Here is a 20,533-nt window from a genome sequence, read left to right as displayed (position 1 = left end):
GAGTATAGCGACACCATCCCGGCTCACTGCAACCAGCCCCCCGGGTTCCAGTGATTCTTGTGCCTCAGCCTCCCAAGTAGTTGGTACTACAGGCACGCTAATAGACACCATGCCTGGCTAATTTTTTGTATTTTTAGTAGAGATGGGGTTTCACCATGTTGGCCAGACTGGTCTTGAACTCTTAACTTTAAATGATCTGCCCCACTCAGCCTCCCAAATTGCTGGGATTACAGACGTTAGCTACCATGCCCAGCCCATCCACTGAGATTTTGATTTCAGTTATTCTATTTTTCACTTCTAAATTTTCCATTTGGTTCTCCTTTATACAGGTTGAGGATCTCTAATCTGAAAATCTGAAATCTGAAATGCTCCAAAACTCCAAATTTGCTGGGTGCTGACATGATGCTCAAAGGAAATGCTCATTGGAGCACTTCAGATTTTGGATTTTCAGCTTAGGCATGCTCAGCCAGGTACGTATAATGTAGAAATGTCAAAATATGAAAAAGTCCAAAATTGGAAGCACTTCTGATTCTTTGCTGAGACTGTATCTTTTTCATTTGTTTCGAGAATGTCTGTACCTATGGAAGCATTTTTATGATTTTAGGCTGTTTTAAAAATCCTTGTCAGTTAATTTCACTGTCTGCATCATTTAATGTTGATGTGTGTTGATTTTCTTTTCTCATTCAAGTTGAGATGTTTCTGGCTCTCAGTATGACAAATGATTTTCAGTTGCATCCTGGACACTTTGGTTATTATGTTATGAAACTCCGGATCTTATTTAAATCTTTTTTAGCAGTCCCCCTCTGATGCCCACCTGGGAAGGACCGTGCCTCAGTACCGCGGCGTGGGGGTGAAAGTCTGAGTGCCTGCTCCATGTCCCTTGGTGTCCTGGTGAGGGCTGGGTGCTGCATGGCTGCTTGGTTCCCCCAGGGCTCTGCTGATGCCCTGTGTTGCTTCTCCCCATGGCTCCATACTTGGTCTTCTCCAATGCCACCTCTCTGGGGATCCTTGGGGCATCTGCCACAGCCCTGTGACCCACTCAGCCTTTGCTCATAGAGGCTGGGTGGGGCCACACTTTCTCCCATGGTATTTGGAGAAGCTACTTACTACCTGTCTAGGTGGCCCCTTTCCTGGTCCTCTGTGGTTACCGGACATATCAGATCAAATAGCTCAGGAGGCAAATAATCCACGCAGGCAGCGACAGCAGGGGTCATGTTCAGAAGACCCAGCAGCATGGACACTGCTCTGTCAGAGCGATGCTGGCTGTTAGCTGCTGACTGAGCCACACCATGCAGAGACTGGCCAGGTCAGTCCTGGGTGACAGAGGCCGTGGCCACAGGAGCCTTACGGCACCAGCAGCCTCTCTGGGTGCATCAGCAGCTGTGCCACTAAACCAGAGGAGATGGATTCTGGTTCTTACTGTTTGTCCAACAACATCAGAGTCAATTACCCCTGACTGTGAAACTTGATGTTCCCTGAAAAGAACTGTTCTTCCTTCTTTCCTCATGTACGATAGCTACCCCTGGTTTCTTTTGATCACAAACTTTGGGATGCGGAATGTAAAATCACTTACGATCTCACTGCCTGGAGATCTCACTGCCTGGATTCTTCTTCTTCTTGACCCTTGGGCAGTCCTTCTTCTCCTTGACCCTTGGGCCAAGCTCATGGGCTGTGGTAATTCTGGCCTCCCAGGGGCTCAGTCCACCCCGTCTGTTACCTGGATGGAGGACAGAGTGGACAGAGTCCTGAAGGTCCCTCCTCCTGGGGTGCATTTTACCTAACAGTGTTCAGAGCTGGACACCCATAAGACTCATCCCTGGGAATAAGCTCAGGATCATGCAGGGCATCATATTCTGCCTCCTCCAGCCCCCACTGCAGGCCTCAGAACAAATCCTGCAGGTCAGCAATATAAGTATAATGAGGCTTGTAACATCAGCACTTGCGGTGAGGAGCCCCCTTCAGCTTCTCAGGGTGATTCCCGTGACCCCCAAAAGTCCCTGGGGTTCCCACCCCCAGTGGCTCAGGCTGGGATTATGCCTTGAAGGCAGAGGGGGAGGGACCACAACCCATCCGACCTGGCTCTGTGAGAATTTTAGTCGTGGGTCCTCTTGGGATCAATAGCCAGCTATCACCTGCCGTCCCCTTCACAGGCTCACCACCGACTTCTGTGTTCCTGTGCAGAACTCAGCAAATCAAAATGAGACGTAAATATTCAAGTCTCTGGCTTAATAGTAGGGTCCTCTTTTCGCCTGCCCATGCTTGTGTTTCCTTCAGCTAGAAATCTTGACTCATTTATAGTTAATTTGATGTTGATTTAACTTTTTTTTTACACTTCTATTTTGGAATAATGATAGATTCATAGGAAGTTGCAAAAATAATTACAAAGAGGTCCTGTGCACTCTTCATCCAGTTTCCCCCATTGATTACAAATGAGAGAAATACAGTGCAGTGTCCAACCAGGAAACTAACATTAGTGCCATGTATGTTTATAGTTCTGTTATTTTAACACAGGTGTAGATTCATGGAACCACCACTGAAATGAAGATACAGACCGTTTTACCAGCCAGCAGATCTCCTCGTTGCTATCCCTCCTTCCTTCTACCATCCCTAATTCCTGACAACCAGTGTTCTCTTCTCGGTGTTTATGATTTTGTCATGATGACAGTGGTCTGTAAATAGAATCATACAGTAAGTGGCCTTTTGAGATGGACTTTTCCACTCAGAGGAATGCTCATGGTTGTGTAGGCCAGTTGTTTATACTTTTTCATTGCTTAGTGTGGTATTTCATGGAATGGAGGAACCACAGTTTGATTTTTTTGTTTGTTTGCTTTTTGTTTTTTTGAGATGGAGTCTCACTCTGTGGCCCAGGCTGGAGTGAGGTGGTGCAATTTCAGCTCACTGCAACCTCTGCCTCCCAGATTCAAGCAATTCTCCTGCCTCAGCCTCCCAAATAGCTGGGATTACAGGCACCCACCACCGTGCCCGGCTAATTTTTATATTTTTAGTGGAGACAGGGTTTCACTGTTGGCCAGGCTGGTCTCGAACTCCTGACCTCGTGATCTGCCTGCCTTAGCCTCCCACAGTACTGGGATTAGAGGCGTGAGCCACCACGGCTGGCCGAACCACAGTTTGTTTAACCATTTGCCCACTGAAGGATGTTTTGGTTGTTCCCAGCTTTTGACTATTACTAATAAAGGTGCTGTGAACAATTGTGGATGGGATTTTGTGTGGACATAAGTTTGCGTTTCTGTGGGACAAATGCCCAGGAGTACTATTACAGGGCTGATATGGTTTGACTGTGTCCCCACCCAAATCTCACCTTGAACTAATCCCCACGTGTCAAGGGTGGGGCCAGGTGGTGATAATTAAATCACGGGAGTGCTTTCCCCGATCCTGTTCTCATGGTAGTGAATGAGTCTCATGAGATCTGATGGTTTTATAAAGGGGAGTTGCTCTGCGAAAGCTCTCTCTTACCTACCACCATGTAAGATCGGACTTTGCTCCTCATTCACCTTCCGCCATGATTGTGAGGCCTCCCTAGCCATGTGGAACTGTGAGTCCATTAAACCTGTTTCCTTTATAAATTATCTAGTCTCCGATATGTCTTTATTAGCTAGGTGAAAATGAACTAATACAAGGGTTGTGTGGTAAATATATTTAATATTAAAAAAATCTTCCAAACTATTTTCCAGAATGTCTGTACCTTTTTACATTTCTATGAGCAAATGTATGAGTGATTTAGTGTCTTTGCCAGAGTTTGGTATAGTTACTATTTTTTATTTTAGTTGTTCTTATCATGGTCTTAATTTGAATTTTCCCAATGGTTAGTGATGTTGAAAATTTTTTCCTGTGCTTACTTGTCATCTGAATATCCTCTTCAATAAAATGTCTCTTAGTATCTTTTGCCCATTTTCCAATTGGATTCTTTTTGTGTTTTATCATTGAATTTTAAGAATTCTTTCTATATTATTGATATGAATTATAGATATAATCTGTAGATATTATAGATAGATATGAGTTATGGATCTGGATTATTATAGATATGAATCCTGTGTCAGCTACATGGCTTGTAAATAGTTTCTCCTCATCTGTAGCTTATCTTTTTATGCTTTTAACAAGAGTTTTTCACAAAGCTGAAGTTTCTAAATTTTGTAGTCCAATTTATTGATTTCCTCATTCTGTGGATCATATTTTTGGTGTCATCACTAAGAACTCTTCATCAAACTCTCGGTCCCAAAGATTTTCTCCTTTATTTTTATCTAAAAGTGTTATGGTTTTATTTTTTACACTTAATCTATGATCCATTTTGAATTAATTTTTTTTTGTATGAGGTGCTATTTCAGCACTGTTTGTTGATGGGGGGAAAACTCTCCTTCCTTCACTGATTGCTGTTCTTTGTCAAAAATCAGTTGGCTGTACTTGTGTGGGGCTGTTCCCGGGTTCTTGGTTCTGTCTCATTGATCTATTTGCCTGTCCCTGTTCCAGTCCCACATAGTCTTGATTACTGTAGCTGTGTAGTAGGTTTTGAAATCAGGTAGAGTGAAATTAGTTTGAGCACATGATTCATATCACATTCTTCTTCTTTTACAAAATTGTTTTAGCTTTTCTAGTTCCCTTGCCTTTAAAGATGAACTTTAGAGTAAGCTTTTCTATGTCTACAAAAATTCTTGCTGGGATGAATAGGAATTACATTAAGACTGTATATTAATTTTGGGAGAATTTATATCTTTGTTGTGTTGAGTGTTCCAATCCATTAACATGGCATATCTCTCCATTTATTTAAAATCTTCTTTGGTTTTCTTCATCCATATTTTGTAGTTTTTGGCATACAGGTCCTATGCATGTTTTGTTAAATTTACACCTAAATATACATTTTTTGAGTGACTATGAACTCACTTAATTGTAGGAGTTTCTTTCTAGATTCCTTGAAATCATTGACATAAATGCTCATACCATCTGCAAATAGGGACAGTTTTACTTCTTCCTTTTGATCTGTGTGCTTTTTCTTCCTTGCTGTGCTGGCTGGAATCCTCAGTACTATTTGAACAACAGTAATGAGACAAGACATCTTTGCTTATTCCCTATATTAGGAAGAAACCATTCTGTCTTCAACTAATCAGTTAGCTCTAGGTATTTTATAGGTGTTCTTTATTCGACTGAGGAAGTTTCCCTTTATTCTTAGTTTCGAGAGTTCTAATCATGAGTAGGTATTGGATTTTGTTGTTTTTTTAGTATCAATTGATGTGATCGTGTGATTTTTCTTCTTTAGTCTGATAATATGGTGAATTACACTAACTAATTTTCAAATGTTGAGCCAGCCTTGTATTCCACAGCATTTCAATTGAAGACTGGGACTATATTTATATAGTACATTTTCTTTCTAAATCTTCATCCTGTGTATTAGGAGAATACTATCATCTTATGCTTCACGGGGCATGTGAATATATGGGCACATAATTTATGAAACACTATAAGGAAAAGTGTTGGCACTTGGTCTCTTTAAGGAGCACACTATCTAAATGGAGGAAATGACTCAATTGAGGATCCCATGTCTTCTATAGAAAAGACCCTTTCGCTACTCGAGTGAGTTTATCTCAATTCAGACAAACCTTAATGTTTTTCCCACTCTCATATGTTGTTTTAGAAAGCAAAGGGAAAGGAGAGTTTTCTTTGGGAACCAGTGAATCCTCAAGTGCTGGTCTGGGTGAGCTTTCCTGCATAGATGTATATATGTGTAAATTAATTTCATCAAAAGGCCCAGCTCTTGGGTTAGTGGTCCAGACCTACTGAGCAGGATGAGCAGCGCCAGGCAGGCTGTTATCTCAGCCCTCATTCATCCCTCAGATTCTGCCTCTCCTCTCTCTTTGTATGCATTTACTACCTTCTACTCCCTTCCCCACTCTCAGAAATCCTTTTCAAATAAATCTTTCCTTGGCTCTTGTAGAAGCACGTGGCCATCCCATTCCCCACACTGATGCCATAAATATCTGCTCTGCAAATCTTAAATGGTGCTGGGGTTCAGGGTTGACTTTTTTCTGCACCAGGTGAGTGGCTCAGTAGAGGTGAGAGAAGACAGAGTGACACGGTGGCTTGGGAAGTGATTGACCAGAGTGAAGACACACCTGTTGGTGTTGCTCGTGCCGGGTTTGATTTCTGAACGAGAGTGAACCGTGTCTGAAAAGCACACCATCGTGAGAAGGCTCAGGCATGGACTCTCGGCTCTGTCTGCTGGAGCCACCGGCCAAGGCTGGTGTGCGGTGCCAGAAGCAGCTCCCTCCGGAGACAGAACTGGAGTCACTCCCGTCCTGTGGGAGGAGGCATCAGACACAGGCCCTTGCCTGTCACTGTCTGTGTTTCCTGACGCGGATCTGTCCTGGGTTGGGCAGCTTCCCTTGTACAGATCTCAGGTGAGAGGCATCCAGGCTCTGGGTCCCTTTTGAGACCAGGCTGGAGTCTGTGATGGGAGGGAGGGGTCAGAGTGCATGGAAGGCCGCTGCCGGAGGCCGGGTGTGTTTAAAGATGTGGTTCCCTGGCTGTTTGTGTGTGTGTGAGGGAGAGGGGGCATTTTTATCAGTAGATGAGGGAGAGGTTTGCCTCTGTCTTCCCCAAATAAGGTAGGATAAAAGTTGTGACTTGATTACCACAGACTCTGAATTTCTGTTCCTGGCTGGAAGTCTCCCAGGTTAGGGTTCTCTATGGGGGTGGAGGAAGAGACCTGACTCAGCCCCGGTCTTTGGGCCTCCCAGGAATGTTGGGGACCTTTGGAGCTGCCCAGTCCCTGGGGAGTTTCTGGGGACACCTGATGTCTCTGTGGTGAACTCTGGCAGGAGTGAGGCTGAGGTTAGACCTTAGAGCTCCAGGGCCAGGCCAGGGGCCTTTAGTCCATTTGAGCCAAACCGGAAGCAAATTTGTGGGGCAACTCCAGACTCATGAACAGGCAGTAAAGAAATAAAACCCTGAGTCCAGCAGTCATAGGATTGTGGCTCACCACAAGATTTGAATTTTTTTTTAAACACAAGAATCCTGGCTGCTCATCCCCTGCTATGGGGAGGGGCAGAGGATATAATCACGCATCTGCAAGCACCACAGGCTTTGGTTCCCTAGGGTTTCCCGCCGAGGCGTCTGCACCTGCTGCTCACTCCGAGGGATGACTCCATCAGGATGTTTAGGGCTCGGGTGGCCTGTCAGCACCTTCCAGGCTGTGGGGTGGTGGCCCTGTCGGTTCACTCCCGACAGGGACGCCTGGCTGGGCCATTGTCCTCGGGCCCCTGTACCCTCCCTCTTGCAGGCCGCCTTGCATGGGTTCATCCCACCGGAGTTCACGGAGTGCCCCTGTGTGCCTGCACCCGTTCAGGCTGTAAGGGAGAGGACAGAGCCAGAGAGACCGAATCCTGCCCTGTGCTGGGGACCTGGGGAGGTGACAGGCAGACAGACAGGCAGTGACAGGTACACGCAAGATCAGATCCCAGGGAGCAGCAGGTGGGAAGCCTGCGGGCAGGAGCCTGTGGGAGGCTGCCCTAAGGAGTGGCCACGTGGATGGGGGATCGTGGGGGCATCTGGGGAGAGGCATCACACACCCTGGCGGGGGCACACCTTCGTGTCTGAGGAGTGGCCAGGAGGCCAGGGGACTGGAGGAGGCAGGTCAGAGGCCACGGGCAGATCTTCCCAGGCTTGGGCGCAACTTTAAGGGCCTTGGCTTTCCCCTGAGTAAGGTGGATGCCCCCGGAGGGTCTGAGCAGAGGGACGAAGTGATGGACTTGGGCTTTCACAAACCCTGTACAGGGCAGGGTGAGCAGGTAGACAGGCCGTCGCCGGGAGCCCTGCTCGGGATAGGAGTGGAGGATGTTAGCTTCAGGTCTGCTATCAGGGCTTGCTGACAGGGTCAAGGATTTGGGGGCTCAAAAAGTTGAAGGACAGAGTGGCCGCTGACTGACAAGGGCATGACTCTGGGACAGTCCTGGGCTGGGAGTGAGGTCAGGAGGGAGGTTTGGACATGCTCCATTTGGGAGGCCTGTGGACGCCCAGGTGGGGAAGTTGCATTGGTGGTGGTGGAGCTGGAGCTGGAATGGAGGACAGAGATGCAGATTTTGCAGTTTTCTAGCTGGGCACGTTGCCACCCTGAGCAAAGCTACTTCTGTTAGTGAGAAAGAACTGGAGAAGGAATACTGGTCAGGCATCATCAAGGTCAGCCCAGGCCCTGGAGGAGGTGTGCCTGGCTCTGTCAGACCTCTCTGGGCCTCTTCCAGACCTGGCTTCCGAGCAGGGGCCGCCCTCCACCTCCTGTATGTCTGATCGCTGTACACCTAATCCTTCTGGAGGGAGATTTCAGAGAAGTCCCACCAAGCCCTAAAGACCTCAGCCACTTTGCTGAGGCCACCAGATTGGTCACCATGGGGACCTGGGGCTGGTTCCAGAACCCCATGGAAACTTGGAGCCCCGGACAGGCAGAGGTCTGGGGCCGAGTGGGGCTGAGTGACTGCACACCGCAGCCCGCTCTGTTCTGGAAAACCGTGTTGCTGGGTTTGATGACGCCTGCTTGTGTCTCATGCGTGGGGCTTGAACGGTCAACTCCGGGCATTTGGGTCTTTTCTCTGCCTCTGGCCCAACATTAGACCAGAATCTCAGATATTCTACTAGGAATGACAGAATGTTCATCTTACCCACCAGACGGGGTGGGGAGGGAAGGCGTGGAGTGGGATGAGCTTGGCCACTCTCATGATGAGAGTGATGAGGCCACTCTCATGATGAGGCCTTGGTACCATGATGACTTTTCCAACATGAGGAGGGTCCAGGTGGCTGAGGCTGTTTGACTCCGCACTGATTTTGACAAGATTCCACATACAGGCCTCTTTGAACCCCTGACTGTTCTCATGTAAAAAGCCACAGCATATCTGCTTCTCCTGAAAGTTTAAAGACACTCTGGCATTAGCAATGCTTTCCTCTTGTTTCTGTAAGTCATCCAAAATTCTTCTTGGATAGAGGCCAGCTATAACCAAATAAATAAAAGGATAATGAATGGATTGGATCTTTTGATGGAAACCATTTGGCCAACTACATGACAAGCAGAAGAAAGGGAAGAAAAAAAAGAAAACCTTTAAATTCTAGCTGGGATTTCAAGTAGCCATGGCCCAGGAGCTAAATTGAAAAGCTGTAGCACTTTTATAGACGTCTGTAGGTTTTGCTTTTCTGAACTGACTGCAGCACTGAGGTTAGGGAAGAGTGCCTTTCAGCAGGCAAACTTGTTCATTCCGAGCACAGCAGCTGTATGGATTTTCTGTTCTGCCTCTTTTTTTACTCCTGAAGAATGCTGTTAGATGGAATTTGGATGCTCTGGGGCCATGGCCTTCCACGTTCTGGGAGGCACGTGGGTTCCTGTGGATCGTCCTCCCGACCCCAAGACTCCTGGAGCCGACAGAGCCGGGGGACCCAGCAGGCCCATCCTCCATCTCTGACGTCACAGGCATCTGAGGGCAGGGCCATGCACTACAAGTCCATGATGTACCAGGCCGGGGGAGCCAGCGGCCATTCTGGGAAAATTCCATCCCCAGGGCATGAAGAGACAGATAAAGATCAGGTGTAACTCACCTGTGCTGAGTGACATGGTGGGTCAGGGTGGGGCTCTGGAACCAGGAGGTCTTGACCTGAGTCCTGAATTGGCCCCTTCCCAGCTCCGTCACTTGCCGTGAGTCCTCCAACCACCATGTGGCTTCGTGGCGTCATTTGTAAAGTGGGGCAAGAGTGCGCAGCTGGCAAAGGCTGAGCAATTTAATAACTTCACTCATGTAAAACAGCAGGACCAGGCGCAGGGCAGGTGCTCGGAAAAGGTTAACTATTGCCATCATTAGGAACCATCAAGGGGCTCACACACATGATCTCAGTGGAGGCTTCTAGCAGCCTGTGGGGGGTGCTAGAGATGTCTGGATGTCAGCAACAGATGCTGACTCTGGTTCTCCTGAGCAGAAAGGTAGTTTATTGGAAGGATAAGGGGAACACAATGTATCAGAGTGAAGTCATGAAAACAAGACAAAATCCAAGGTCTTAGAAAATATCTTATATCACATTATTATATTATTTTTGTATTCGGCACAAAAAGACCAAAAATAAGCCCTAATGAGACAACTGTATAAAAACGTTCTGAGTAGCCTAATGAGTGAAAATTGTTTAAAACGTGTTAATTATTATTGCATGTATGAAAGAATACAGGTTGCCTTGTTGCAATAGAAATGCCAAAATCCCTTGCTTTCCAATAACATGAGCCTAAGACAATTCAGTGTCACTCATCCCCGACGATCCAATGTGGACATTTCTATTCCCACAGAGATGAAGCCACAAGCAAAGGCCTGTTCGTGTGCAGGTCTGTTCTGAGCATGAACATCCTGTCCCAGAGACAAAATGCTCCCTCTGGGATGAGCCTCCCTGGGCACCCCCTGCATCCTTGGAGCCCTTTTGGGCCACATCTCTGCTTAGCGTTGGGGGACCTGTCACACCCGAGTGGGATGACCATGGGCTCGCGACCTGTAGGAGGCAAGACTCCAGCATTCTAGGGGGTGACAGCAAAACCAGGCCCTCAGCAGAGACCGCCTCCTTCCAGAGCCTTCTGTGGCTGGGCAGGGGTCTCCAGGCAGCTCCGCAGCCCCCGCGAATACCCCCTGGTGCTGAGTCCGCTTATACAGACAGAGACGAAGGGCAGCGACACCGTTTTTCTTTTCTGAAATGGGAGGGTCGTGTGTCCGCAGCTCAGGAGGAAGAGGGGGTGCAGGCTTTGCCGGCGGGTAGGAGTTTGGTTTGTAGTCGGAGGCTGGGAGCCCCTGGGCTTTCTGCAGGGAGAGGCGGTCTGAGCCACGCTTTGGAAGTTGACCTGCTGCTCTGCGGGGACTCGGTGCGGGGGACAGGGGTGGAAGCTGCTGCATCATCCAGGTGAGAGGAGAGCCAGGTGCGCAGTGAGCCGAGGTGGGAGGAAAGCTGGTTGCCAGGGAGACGAGGGCGTGTCCATCATCGCAAGGCTCCACCCACAGCACTATCCTGGGCAGAACCTTCCTGGCCCCACCCACAGCCTTAGCTGATTGGCTTTTGGAGCACATGTGACTTCAGGCCATGTCCTTATAGGTTGGCTGGCCTCTCGTGCCCTGCCCAGGTGGCCATGGAGTGTCTGAAAGGGACGTACTGGAGAGTCAGGGGTGAGCCTGCCTTCCAGGATGGTGGGGAAAAGTCCTGGGGTCTGAGTGGGCCTGAGAAGGGGCTGTGGGCTTCACTATCAGGGAAATGTAAGATAGGCTGGAGCCACTTGATAGAGGGTGGGGCTAAGTGAAAGGAGGTGGGGCTAAGTGAAAGGAGGTGGAGCCATGTGCAAGGAAGGTGGGGCTGAGTGGGGCGAGGCCACTGGCATAAGAGGGGCCCTGTGAGTGGGAAGGGGTCATGTGAGGGGGGCGGAGTTAAGGGGGCAGAGTCTCCGTGGTTAATTCTCCAGTTTGTCTCTGGAGCTTCTTCCTCCTGGCTCCCGGGACGCTCAGTACCTCTCTCCCAAGGATAGAACCTCTCCACACGCACCTTGGCCACAGTGCAGGTGACCCCAGTGCTGCTGGGTCATAGAGGGCAACTTGTGCATGCACTGGCGGTTCCTGCATGTCCAGGAGGCCTGAGGAAGGAGAGGTGGAGGCCCAGATGCCGGGTTCAAGGCTCACCGGGGATGCGGGCATCAGGGTGCTCCCTCCCCAGCCTCTGGCTGACAACACTGAACTCAGTCGCCTCGTCCGGCTTCTGGTGGCTTCCGGTCCACACTCTACCCTCCTCTGTGGGCTCCGTCTCTGCAGGGTTCTCGGAGACACTGCAGGTGCTAAATGCCAAATGCAGAACCTGGGCTGTGGGTCCCGGCCTGGCTTCGTGTGCCGAGCTTTCCACTGAGCGCCGCATGACTGGGTGCTACTTGGGGCGAGGGGGTGATGCGAAAACACTTTCTGTTCAGTTTGGAAGCAAGCTGCCCTAACTCCAGATCCCCACGCAATTTTGGAGTTCTTTCTTTTTTTCTTTGTGTGTTTTTTTTTTTTTTTTTTTTTTTTTTTTTTTTTTTTGAGACGGAGTCTCGCTCTGTCGCCCAGGCTGGAGTGCAGTGGCCGGATCTCAGCTCATGGCAAGCTCCGCCTCCCGGGTTTACGCCATTCTCCTGCCTCAGCCTCCCGAGTAGCTGGGACTACAGGCGCCCGCCACCTCGCCCGGCTAGTTTTTTGTATTTTTAGTAGAGACGGAGTTTCACCATGTTAGCCAGGATGGTCTCGATCTCCTGACCTTGTGATCCGCCCGTCTCGGCCTCCCAAAGTGCTGGGATTACAGGCTTGAGCCACCACGCCCGGCTTCTTTGTGTTTTAAAACAGCAACGCAGTTTCCTCTCTGTGTGCCTCTCCGGCTTGCAGGCTGGTACCTGCGCATAAACCGAGCGTGAGAATCCGGTGTCTGCGGGCCCCTTTCTTCTCAAACGGGACTCCTGAGGTTTCGCAGAGGAGACAGGGACTTAGGGACCTCGGAGGGAGGGATACAGTTTAGAGTTTAGTTCACACTGGAGGGCGGGTCTGTTACCAGACCAGCGTCCCACATTGGCGATGAACAGACGGGAAACTGAAGCTTCTTGGTCTTTGGCAAACATTTCCTGCCTGGGATCTTCTGAGGTAGGGGGCATCGGTGGGTCTCTCTGACCCTGGTGCGTCCCAGGTGGCCATGGGCTGTGCTTGTCTGCACAAGGCTGCCCCTCTGCCCGTGTCTCTTGGCTGTCCTCAGTTGCCTTTGAAGAGGGAAGCAGTAGGTTGTGAGGTTGGGGAGGCTGCTCTCTAGGATTGGGGTCTGGCCCCACGATCTCAAAATAAGACACGCATATGTCAGCACCATGTGTGTGGGGGGTGGCGCCTGCATTCTGTGGTCAGGACTTGTTCCATTGAAAGGACAGACCCCTTCAAGCTGCCTTAACGCCTAAGAGGTCTCTGCAGGCTCTTGGGAGGCCTGGAGACGGAAGACTTGGGGGTGTTGTGTTCCAGGGTCTCTGCTGTTGTCCTCAGATGGCTTGATCACATGTTGGAAGAAGGGTGCCTCTGGTTTCTGAAGGAGCCTGGGCTGAGTGGGATGTCCTAAGGGTCTGAGCTGACACCCAGCTGAGTGGGTGTCCTTGGTGCCCCAAGGTACTGCTCACCTCTGCCCAGGAGCCAGCACTGGGGAGAGCGACTTAACCAGACAGATCCACATGCAGATGGCACCAGTGGGGGGAAGGCAGAATAGTAAATCCCCACCATGAGCCCCTGCTCCACTGGGCCATCTGTCCCAGGGTCTCACCTGGCCTAACCTTTCCCTCCCAGCACTGGGGTGGCCCAGCTCATCAACCTGTCCTGAAATGCCTGGATCAGGGTCCTGCCCACCTCCCACCTTTTTCTTCCTGTGCTGGAACCAGGCTCTGAAAGTCCTGTCTTAGCCTCTATCAGGCTGTGGATGCTTCAACCATGCTGGATTGTCTTATGACTCTTTGAAAGCAAGAAACATCAGAAAGCACCAAGAGATAGAGGCTGGTTCAAGGTTTTTCCTTGTCATATCTCTCCCATTACTTCTGTTATCCTTGATTTCCCAAAAGGTGGGACATTTCAAGCATTCAAAGCCCTGAACCCTGATTAGTTGTGAGATGGGCTGGAGAGAGGGTGGCATAGAGGATTGCCCCGTGCTTTCTGCTGAGCTCCACCTACATCTGACCCACTGCTCTGGGGTCAGTATTTCGGCTCCTTATATTGCTTTACTTACCATCAGATTTAAGGACCACAGTGCCATCTCTCTTTTGCTTGGGACAATGATGGACAAATAGCTCCCCAACTTATTTACAGGTAAAACTGCACCTAGTCCATTTTCTGTTGTTATAACAGAATATCTGAGACTGAGTAATTTATAAAGGAAAGAAGTTTATTTTGGCTCACAGTTCTGGAGACTGTGAAGTCCAAGTTTGGGCAGCTGTGTCTGGTGAGCACCTTGTGCTGCTTCATCTCTTGGTGGAAAAGGGAAAGGGGAAGCCAGCGTGAGTGAAAGAGACTGCAAGAGCGAGTTGAGCTTGCTTTTTGCATCAATCTAATCTCATGAGAACAAATTCACTCCTGCAACAACTAACTTGCTCCCATAACAGTGACATTAATCCATTCCCAAAGGCTCAGCCCGCATGACTGAGCTGCCACCTATAAGACCCCATCTCCCAACACTGCTGCATTGGGAATTAAGGTTCCAACACATGAGCTTTTGGGGGACACAGTCAAACCATAGCAATACTTACATAAAAGCCAGCACATTTCTGAACAAGGGGCATTAACAGGCTATCATGAGAATCAAAATTTTCTCTTCTCTCTGCTTGCATCTCCTAGAAGGAGACACTTTGGTGTACCTTGCTCGTGAACAGTAGGCAATAAACAAGCAGTTGATTAATCCTGTTTGCTTCTCCCAGACTGGAAAGATCATGATGGTTGTTGGAGGGAGTCTCAGATTCTGTGGGAGATATTCCTGAGGGCTCACAGAGCACTCTCCATTAGACATACCCCAGTGAAGTGTGTCTAGTGGGAAATTAGGTTACTTGCAGTGGAGCCGGCCCTGTGAGGAGGCCTGCACTTCTGTCCAGCAGAGCTCAGCAGCCCCTGGCTTGAGGTTTCAGGAGGATGCTCAGGTGAATGCGGCTGTCCCCCAACACCGTTGAAGACTCCACAGGGAGGGAGCGCCTCATTCCCAATCCCCAGCCACCTGGTGATGAACTGAACTGGCTTCTGTGCCTCGCCCAGGCCTCAGGGAGGCTGGTGGGCTGTGGGCACCTCCCACATTTCTGCATGAGATGCAGCCTGTACACAGATGACTCACATTCTGGCAGCACCACACTCCCGTGTCAAAAACACACCCACCCCACGTCACACCCCTGGGAGCCCTGGAGGCCCCCTTTTCTGGAGACTTGCTGAGAGCGTTTGTTCCCGGTCAGTGCGGAACTCCACACACATGAATGAAGAGTCAATTTGCTTTTCCCATCCCGGGAGTGGAGGCTGTGATGGAGCCTCTGACGATGGAGGGAGTTTCCCCATTTCAGGGTGTGATCTTGGCTGCAGATCCAAGAGAAAGCTAGCTGCCTTCCCACCCTCCGACCACACACAGGCTTGGCTTCTTGCGGTGGTGGCTGTTTTCTACATTTCCTTTGAAGAGTGATTTAGATTTGAAGTCAGAGTGTCAGGACTTCCAGAGGCCACTGCGGCCTCTGCTCCCTCAGGGGCTGTGCTTCCACACCCAGGGCAGAGCGGGGAGCTGGCGCTAGGTGAGGAGGTGATGGGAAGAGGCACGTGGCCTCCCTCCTAAGGAGTCCTTGCCTCGAGTTGATGTGTATGGGTCTGGTTGCTTTCTTCCCCAGGTCACCAACTTATTTTTTAAATTTCCTTTAAATTACTCAAGTAACACACAAATACGCCTCCTTGTTAAAAAATTACATATAATGCTATCTGCTGGAGGCTTTGGCTCTGGTGTAGCCTGGGGCCAAGGAAGCGTCATTACACCCCTCTGAGAACCAGGCTATGGCCACCGGGTTTTTGTTCGTCTTTTCTATTATGTGGGGTTGGTGCTGCAGTTTCCCTGCTGATGCCCCTCTGTGGTCCAGGTGGCTGCAGGACACAGGGCCCTCTGTTGTCTGTGCAAGAGTTCACAGCGGGCTGTGGCTTTGGGAGGACAGAGGAGAAGATGTCTTTTCCAGGCAGTTTTAAGAGACCCTGTGATGGATTAAAATTAACCCTAAGATATGGGGCGGCAGGGGTAGGGGACAAAGCAAAAAGAGTAAACATTCCATTTTGCCAAAACATTAGTAGTAGACAGCGCTAGGATAATTGGGTTGAGGCTAGAGGAGCTGTCAGACAGATGCTGCAATGAGAGCCCTGTGAGCGCTTTGATTCTGCAGTGGGGTCCGAGGTGCCTGTCAGGGGCACCAGAGCTGCTGCTTCCTGGGAAAGGAGGGGCTTTTGGTAGAGGCCAGGATGGCGCTCCTGAAGGGGGCTGCCCTCCTGCTCTGTCCTGCACAAGTCAGTGCCTTCCTGAGAGCTGGTCACCCTGAAATGGGGGAAGGTTCTCATTGGAGCAACGATGACTCAGGAATGGGTCACAGAACAGAGCAGGCATCGGACAAATAAGAGATGCTTGACTTGACTGACTGGGAATCCATCAGACACCATTTATCCCAGAGCCATGCCGCCTCTGAGCAGCGCTGGGTCCTGGTGGAGTTGCTGGTCTCCTGTGCCTCCAACTATGGCTCCTGAAGGAGTCTGTGCCTTTATTTAGGGTAGAGCCATAGCTGCAGAGTCCTCTGAGCTGGCACCCAGGAGCAGCCCAGGAGAGAACGCCCGTCTCCAGAACAAGGTGCTCTCATGGACCTGTTCACTGATTCTTTTGTTCATTCATTGAACAAATATTTAGTAAGCACCTGCTGTATGCCAGATGCCCTCTAGGTCCTGGGGTTGCAGCCGTGAATGAGACAGAAGCTCTGTCCTTTCTGTAGCTGACATTGTAGAGGGGAAGGTAGCAAACACACACACAGTGGACAGAGGATATGTAACATGCCACATGGTGATCAGGACAATGAAAACATCAGTGAGTGGAATGGAGCTAGAGCAGGCAGGGGGCTGGTGCTGTTCAGAACAGGTAGGGAAGGGAAGATCTCTCTGAGGAGCTCCTTCATGCAGAGGCCTGGCGCGGAGTGGGGAGGGAGCCTGTGGCTGCCTGGCGGGGAGTGGGGAGGGAGCCTGTGGCTGCCTGGCGGGGAGTGGGGAGGGAGCCTGTGGCTGCCTGGCGGGGAGTGGGGAGGGAGCCTGTGGCTGCCTGGCGGGGAGTGGGGAGGGAGCCTGTGGCTGCCTGGCGCGGAGTGGGGAGGGAGCCTGTGGCTGCCTGGCGGGGAGTGGGGAGGGAGCCTGTGGCTGCCTGGCGTGGAGTGGGGAGGGAGCCTGTGGCTGCCTGGCGTGGAGTGGGGAGGGAGCCTGTGGCTGCCTGGCGGTGAGTGGGGAGGGAGCCTGTGGCTGCCTGGCGCGGAGTGGGGAGGGAGCCTGTGGCTGCCTGGCGGGGAGTGGGGAGGGAGCCTGTGGCTGCCTGGCGCGGAGTGGGGAGGGAGCCTGTGGCTGCCTGGCGCGGAGTGGGGAGGGAGCCTGTGGCTGCCTGGCGGGGAGCATCCTATGGGGAGGCATGTCCTAGGGGGAGGAGTGTCCCAGAGGGAGGACCCGGCACCTGCCAGGGCACACAGGTGGGTTGGAGAGAGCAGAGTAGAGGGCAGCATGACCTGGGCCGGGGGACGTGGGACCACACCCACAATGGATGGAGATGGACGTCGGTGGCTGTGCCTGTCCCTGCCCGAGGTCGCCCAGCCGTGAGAGTCTCGCTGTCATGTCAGTGCTGAGAACCAGGGGCCTCTTCAGCAGCGTCATGCATCGTGTTTGTTTTCTTTCATTTCAGACACGTAAGCAGCACAGCGAGGCCACCAACAGCAGCAACCGAGTCTTCGTGTACTGTGCCTTCCTGGACTTCAGGTACCCTCTGCACAGGGGAGAGTAGGTGGGCACGAGGTGTCCAAGCCCAGGCCCGCCCCATGCCAGCCCAGGGGAGGATCTGGGTCACCCATTTCCGCAGCTGACATGGTTGCGTCACACAAAAATGCTGGAAATGCTGCAGACGTGGGTGGGGCCTGGCAGCAGTGCTGGTTGAGGCCTGCGCTCCAGACCATGTGAGGGGGGCCTGCTGTTACATGATGTATCTGGACAAAGCCTCTGAATGCCCAGGGTGACTTTCAAGCCAGTGCAGCAGATGCTTGGGGGAGCTGGAGGATGCCGTCCGTTGGGGCAGGCCCTACGGCCCTGGCTGTCCCCCTCAGGGGTCTTGGAGCGGCTGAGGAAGGGGGTTGGGGGAGTGGCTTCTGACTGGCCACGTTGGCATTTTCCTGTTTGAAACCTTGCCGGCTCCACTGGAGCATGCTGACCATCAGGCGTGCCTAAGACTCTGAGGCTTCAGTCTCTGCCACTTGGGCCCCGACTGGGGATGTCCTCCCCGGCGTCTCCCATGTCCACCCGTCACACCTGTCTCATGCAGTCTCTTCCTGCCCTCCCAGCCGCCCCCGCCCCCAGCTCGCCTCCACAGCTCACCTGCCTGATGCCCGGGGGGTCTCCCACCATCGCTCTGATCACAATTCTCCTCCAGACGTGAGCCCACCGTGAGTGGCTCCACAGTCAGAGCGGTGTTGAAAACTCAGCTCCCCGCAGGGCCAGGGAGTGGAGGGAGGGTCGGGCCTTCCGGATCCTCAGCTGCGCTCAGCGGTGGTCCCCGGGGCTTGTTCCATGTGGGATACAGGTCGCAGGTCCGGTGTTGTCAGGTCATGAGTTTTCATGGCTGGAGTTTGTTTTCGTTTTTGTTTTTTTGAGACACGGTCTTACTCTGTCACCCAGGCTGGAGTGCAGTGGTGTGATCTTAGCTCACTGTAGTCTCAAACTCCTGGACTCAAGCACTCCTTTGGGCCTCAGCCGCTCAAAGTGCGGGGACTACAGGTGTGAGCCACTGTGACTGGCTGTGGCTGGAATTTTTTTTTTTTTTTTTCTTTTTTGGAGACGGAGTCTTGCTCTGTTGCCCAGGCTGGAGTGCAGTGGCGCTATCTCGGCTCACTGCAAGCTCTGCCTCTCAGGTTCATGCCATTCTCCTGCCTCAGCCTCTGTAGCTGGGACTACAGACGCCCGCCACCACGCCCAGCTAATTTTTTTTGTATTTTTAGTAGAGATGGGGTTTCACCGTGTTAGCCAGGATGGTCTGGATCTCCTGACCTCATGATCCGCCCGCCTCGGCCTCCCAAAGTCCTGGGATTACAGGCGTGAGCCAGCGTGCCTGGCCTGTTGCTGGATTATTATATGAACTTTCCCAATGTTTTAAACACTGCACAGGTGGCTGGAACACATCTGGGACATCCAGTTCACACCCTGCCTAGTGGCCCATCACCCTACATGTTGTCAGCCTCCCCGACACCTGGGCATCTTCCTGTGCCTGGACTCACTTCCCCAGCTCCCTCCTCCTGCTGCTTCAGGGGAGGATCCACACAGGCTGTGCCACCGCTGCTGGTATGGCCCCGTCAGAGAAAGCTTCTCTGCTCCCTGCACCCAGAGGGCCAGGAGATTACAGGACGCTGAGCTGGGGGTGCAGCAGTGGGTCGGCATAATCCCCTTTTATCTCTGTTCTGTGAACAGTGAGGAAAATACAGCCCAAATCCTGTCACCTCCAGCAAACACTGCTTACATTTTTGTCCCCTGGGATGCCTCGCTCTGGCTATGGCCGTCGGCATCATGACTGTTGGCGTCATGCCTCTGCAGTGTGGATGGATTTAATTTACTTCCTTCAGCTTTCATTTTTAATTTGCTCTTCATTTTAAAAGTTCTTAAAGTGTAGGTTTAGGTTATTGCTATGAAGTTTTATTATTTTCTAATATAAACATTTAATGCTGTATTTTTTTCTGTAATTTCAGTGATTTTGCCCTGGTCAGGCTCAGCAGGTTGCAGCTCTTTTTGCTTTATTTGCAAATTGTGAAAATTTGGAAGCACGTGCTCCTATAAATAGTTATCCCAATTTTGGAGCACTGTTTGGAGAAAAAAATTATGACTAGAAAATGGGATGGGGTTTGGTAAGAACTAAATTGGCATGTTGGTTTTTATTTTTGAAGGAATTTTAAGAACAGAGAAAAGTAAGGAGAATAATATAACAAATGCAGGTACCCATTGCCCCAAATTTATAGTTACTAGCATGTTTATATTTTTGTATTTTTAAGAATGAAACAACTAAAACATTGCAGATGATGTTAACAAACCCTCCACCTCCTTCTGTTCTTTTTCCTCAATTCCCAGAGGCAGCCACCATCATGAACATAGTATCTGTATCCTTCCTGTCCATTGTGCAATTATTACTTATATAATATTCAGAAAAATTCACACTTGTAGATGATTGTACAGTTCTGTGAGTTTTGACAAATGAACACAGTTGTGCAACCACTGTAATCAGGATGAGAACAATGCATCACCCTCGGAGATGCCCCCGTGTGTGTTTGCAGTCATCCCTTCCTCTCACACCCAGGTCCTGCAAGCACTGATCTGTCTTCTGTTCCTATACAGTTTTGCTTCTGCCAGAGTGTGCATAAATGATATCACGGCATAGGCAGCCTTTTGGAGTCCAGTCTCTTTAATGTTGCGTAATGTGTTGAGCATCAACCACATATGTATTGTTGCATGTATCAACACCTCATTTTCACATTTCACTGCTGAAGGATATTCCATTACGTGGATGTACCACAGTTTATTTATCTTCTCCCAAGTAGAGGAACATCTGGGTTGTTTTCAGAGTGGGATCATTATGATTAAAGCTGCAAGTTTTACCAGCTTTGCTTTCCTGGGGTAAACCACACTTGGCCATGATGTATTATCTTTTTGTATACTGCTAAATCGAATTGGCTACAGTAGTTGAGAATTTTTGTGTCTACGTGCATTTTCAGATA

At 50.5% G+C, this 20,533-nt stretch overlaps 1 protein-coding gene across 7 annotated transcripts in view; it reads left to right on the top strand.

Annotated features, from left to right (window-relative positions):
* The window catches only part of LOC105490534 (adhesion G protein-coupled receptor D1), a 188,416-nt gene that overhangs the window by 104,430 nt on the left and 63,453 nt on the right, over positions 1–20,533 (top strand). For all 7 annotated transcript variants that reach the window (XR_011608646.1, XR_011608645.1, XR_011608648.1 and 4 more), the window contains one exon: positions 17,470–17,543. Coding sequence is in view for 3 of the 7 variants with exons in the window: in XM_011756281.3 (XP_011754583.2) it covers positions 17,470–17,543 (74 nt within the window). In the remaining 4 variants the exon portion in view is untranslated. The remainder of the gene's footprint in view (positions 1–17,469; positions 17,544–20,533) is intronic.

This window comes from Macaca nemestrina, chromosome 10, assembly GCF_043159975.1.
Source record: "Macaca nemestrina isolate mMacNem1 chromosome 10, mMacNem.hap1, whole genome shotgun sequence".
Classification (NCBI taxonomy): Eukaryota; Metazoa; Chordata; class Mammalia; order Primates; family Cercopithecidae; genus Macaca; species Macaca nemestrina.
This window is presented reverse-complemented; position numbering and strand designations above follow the sequence as displayed.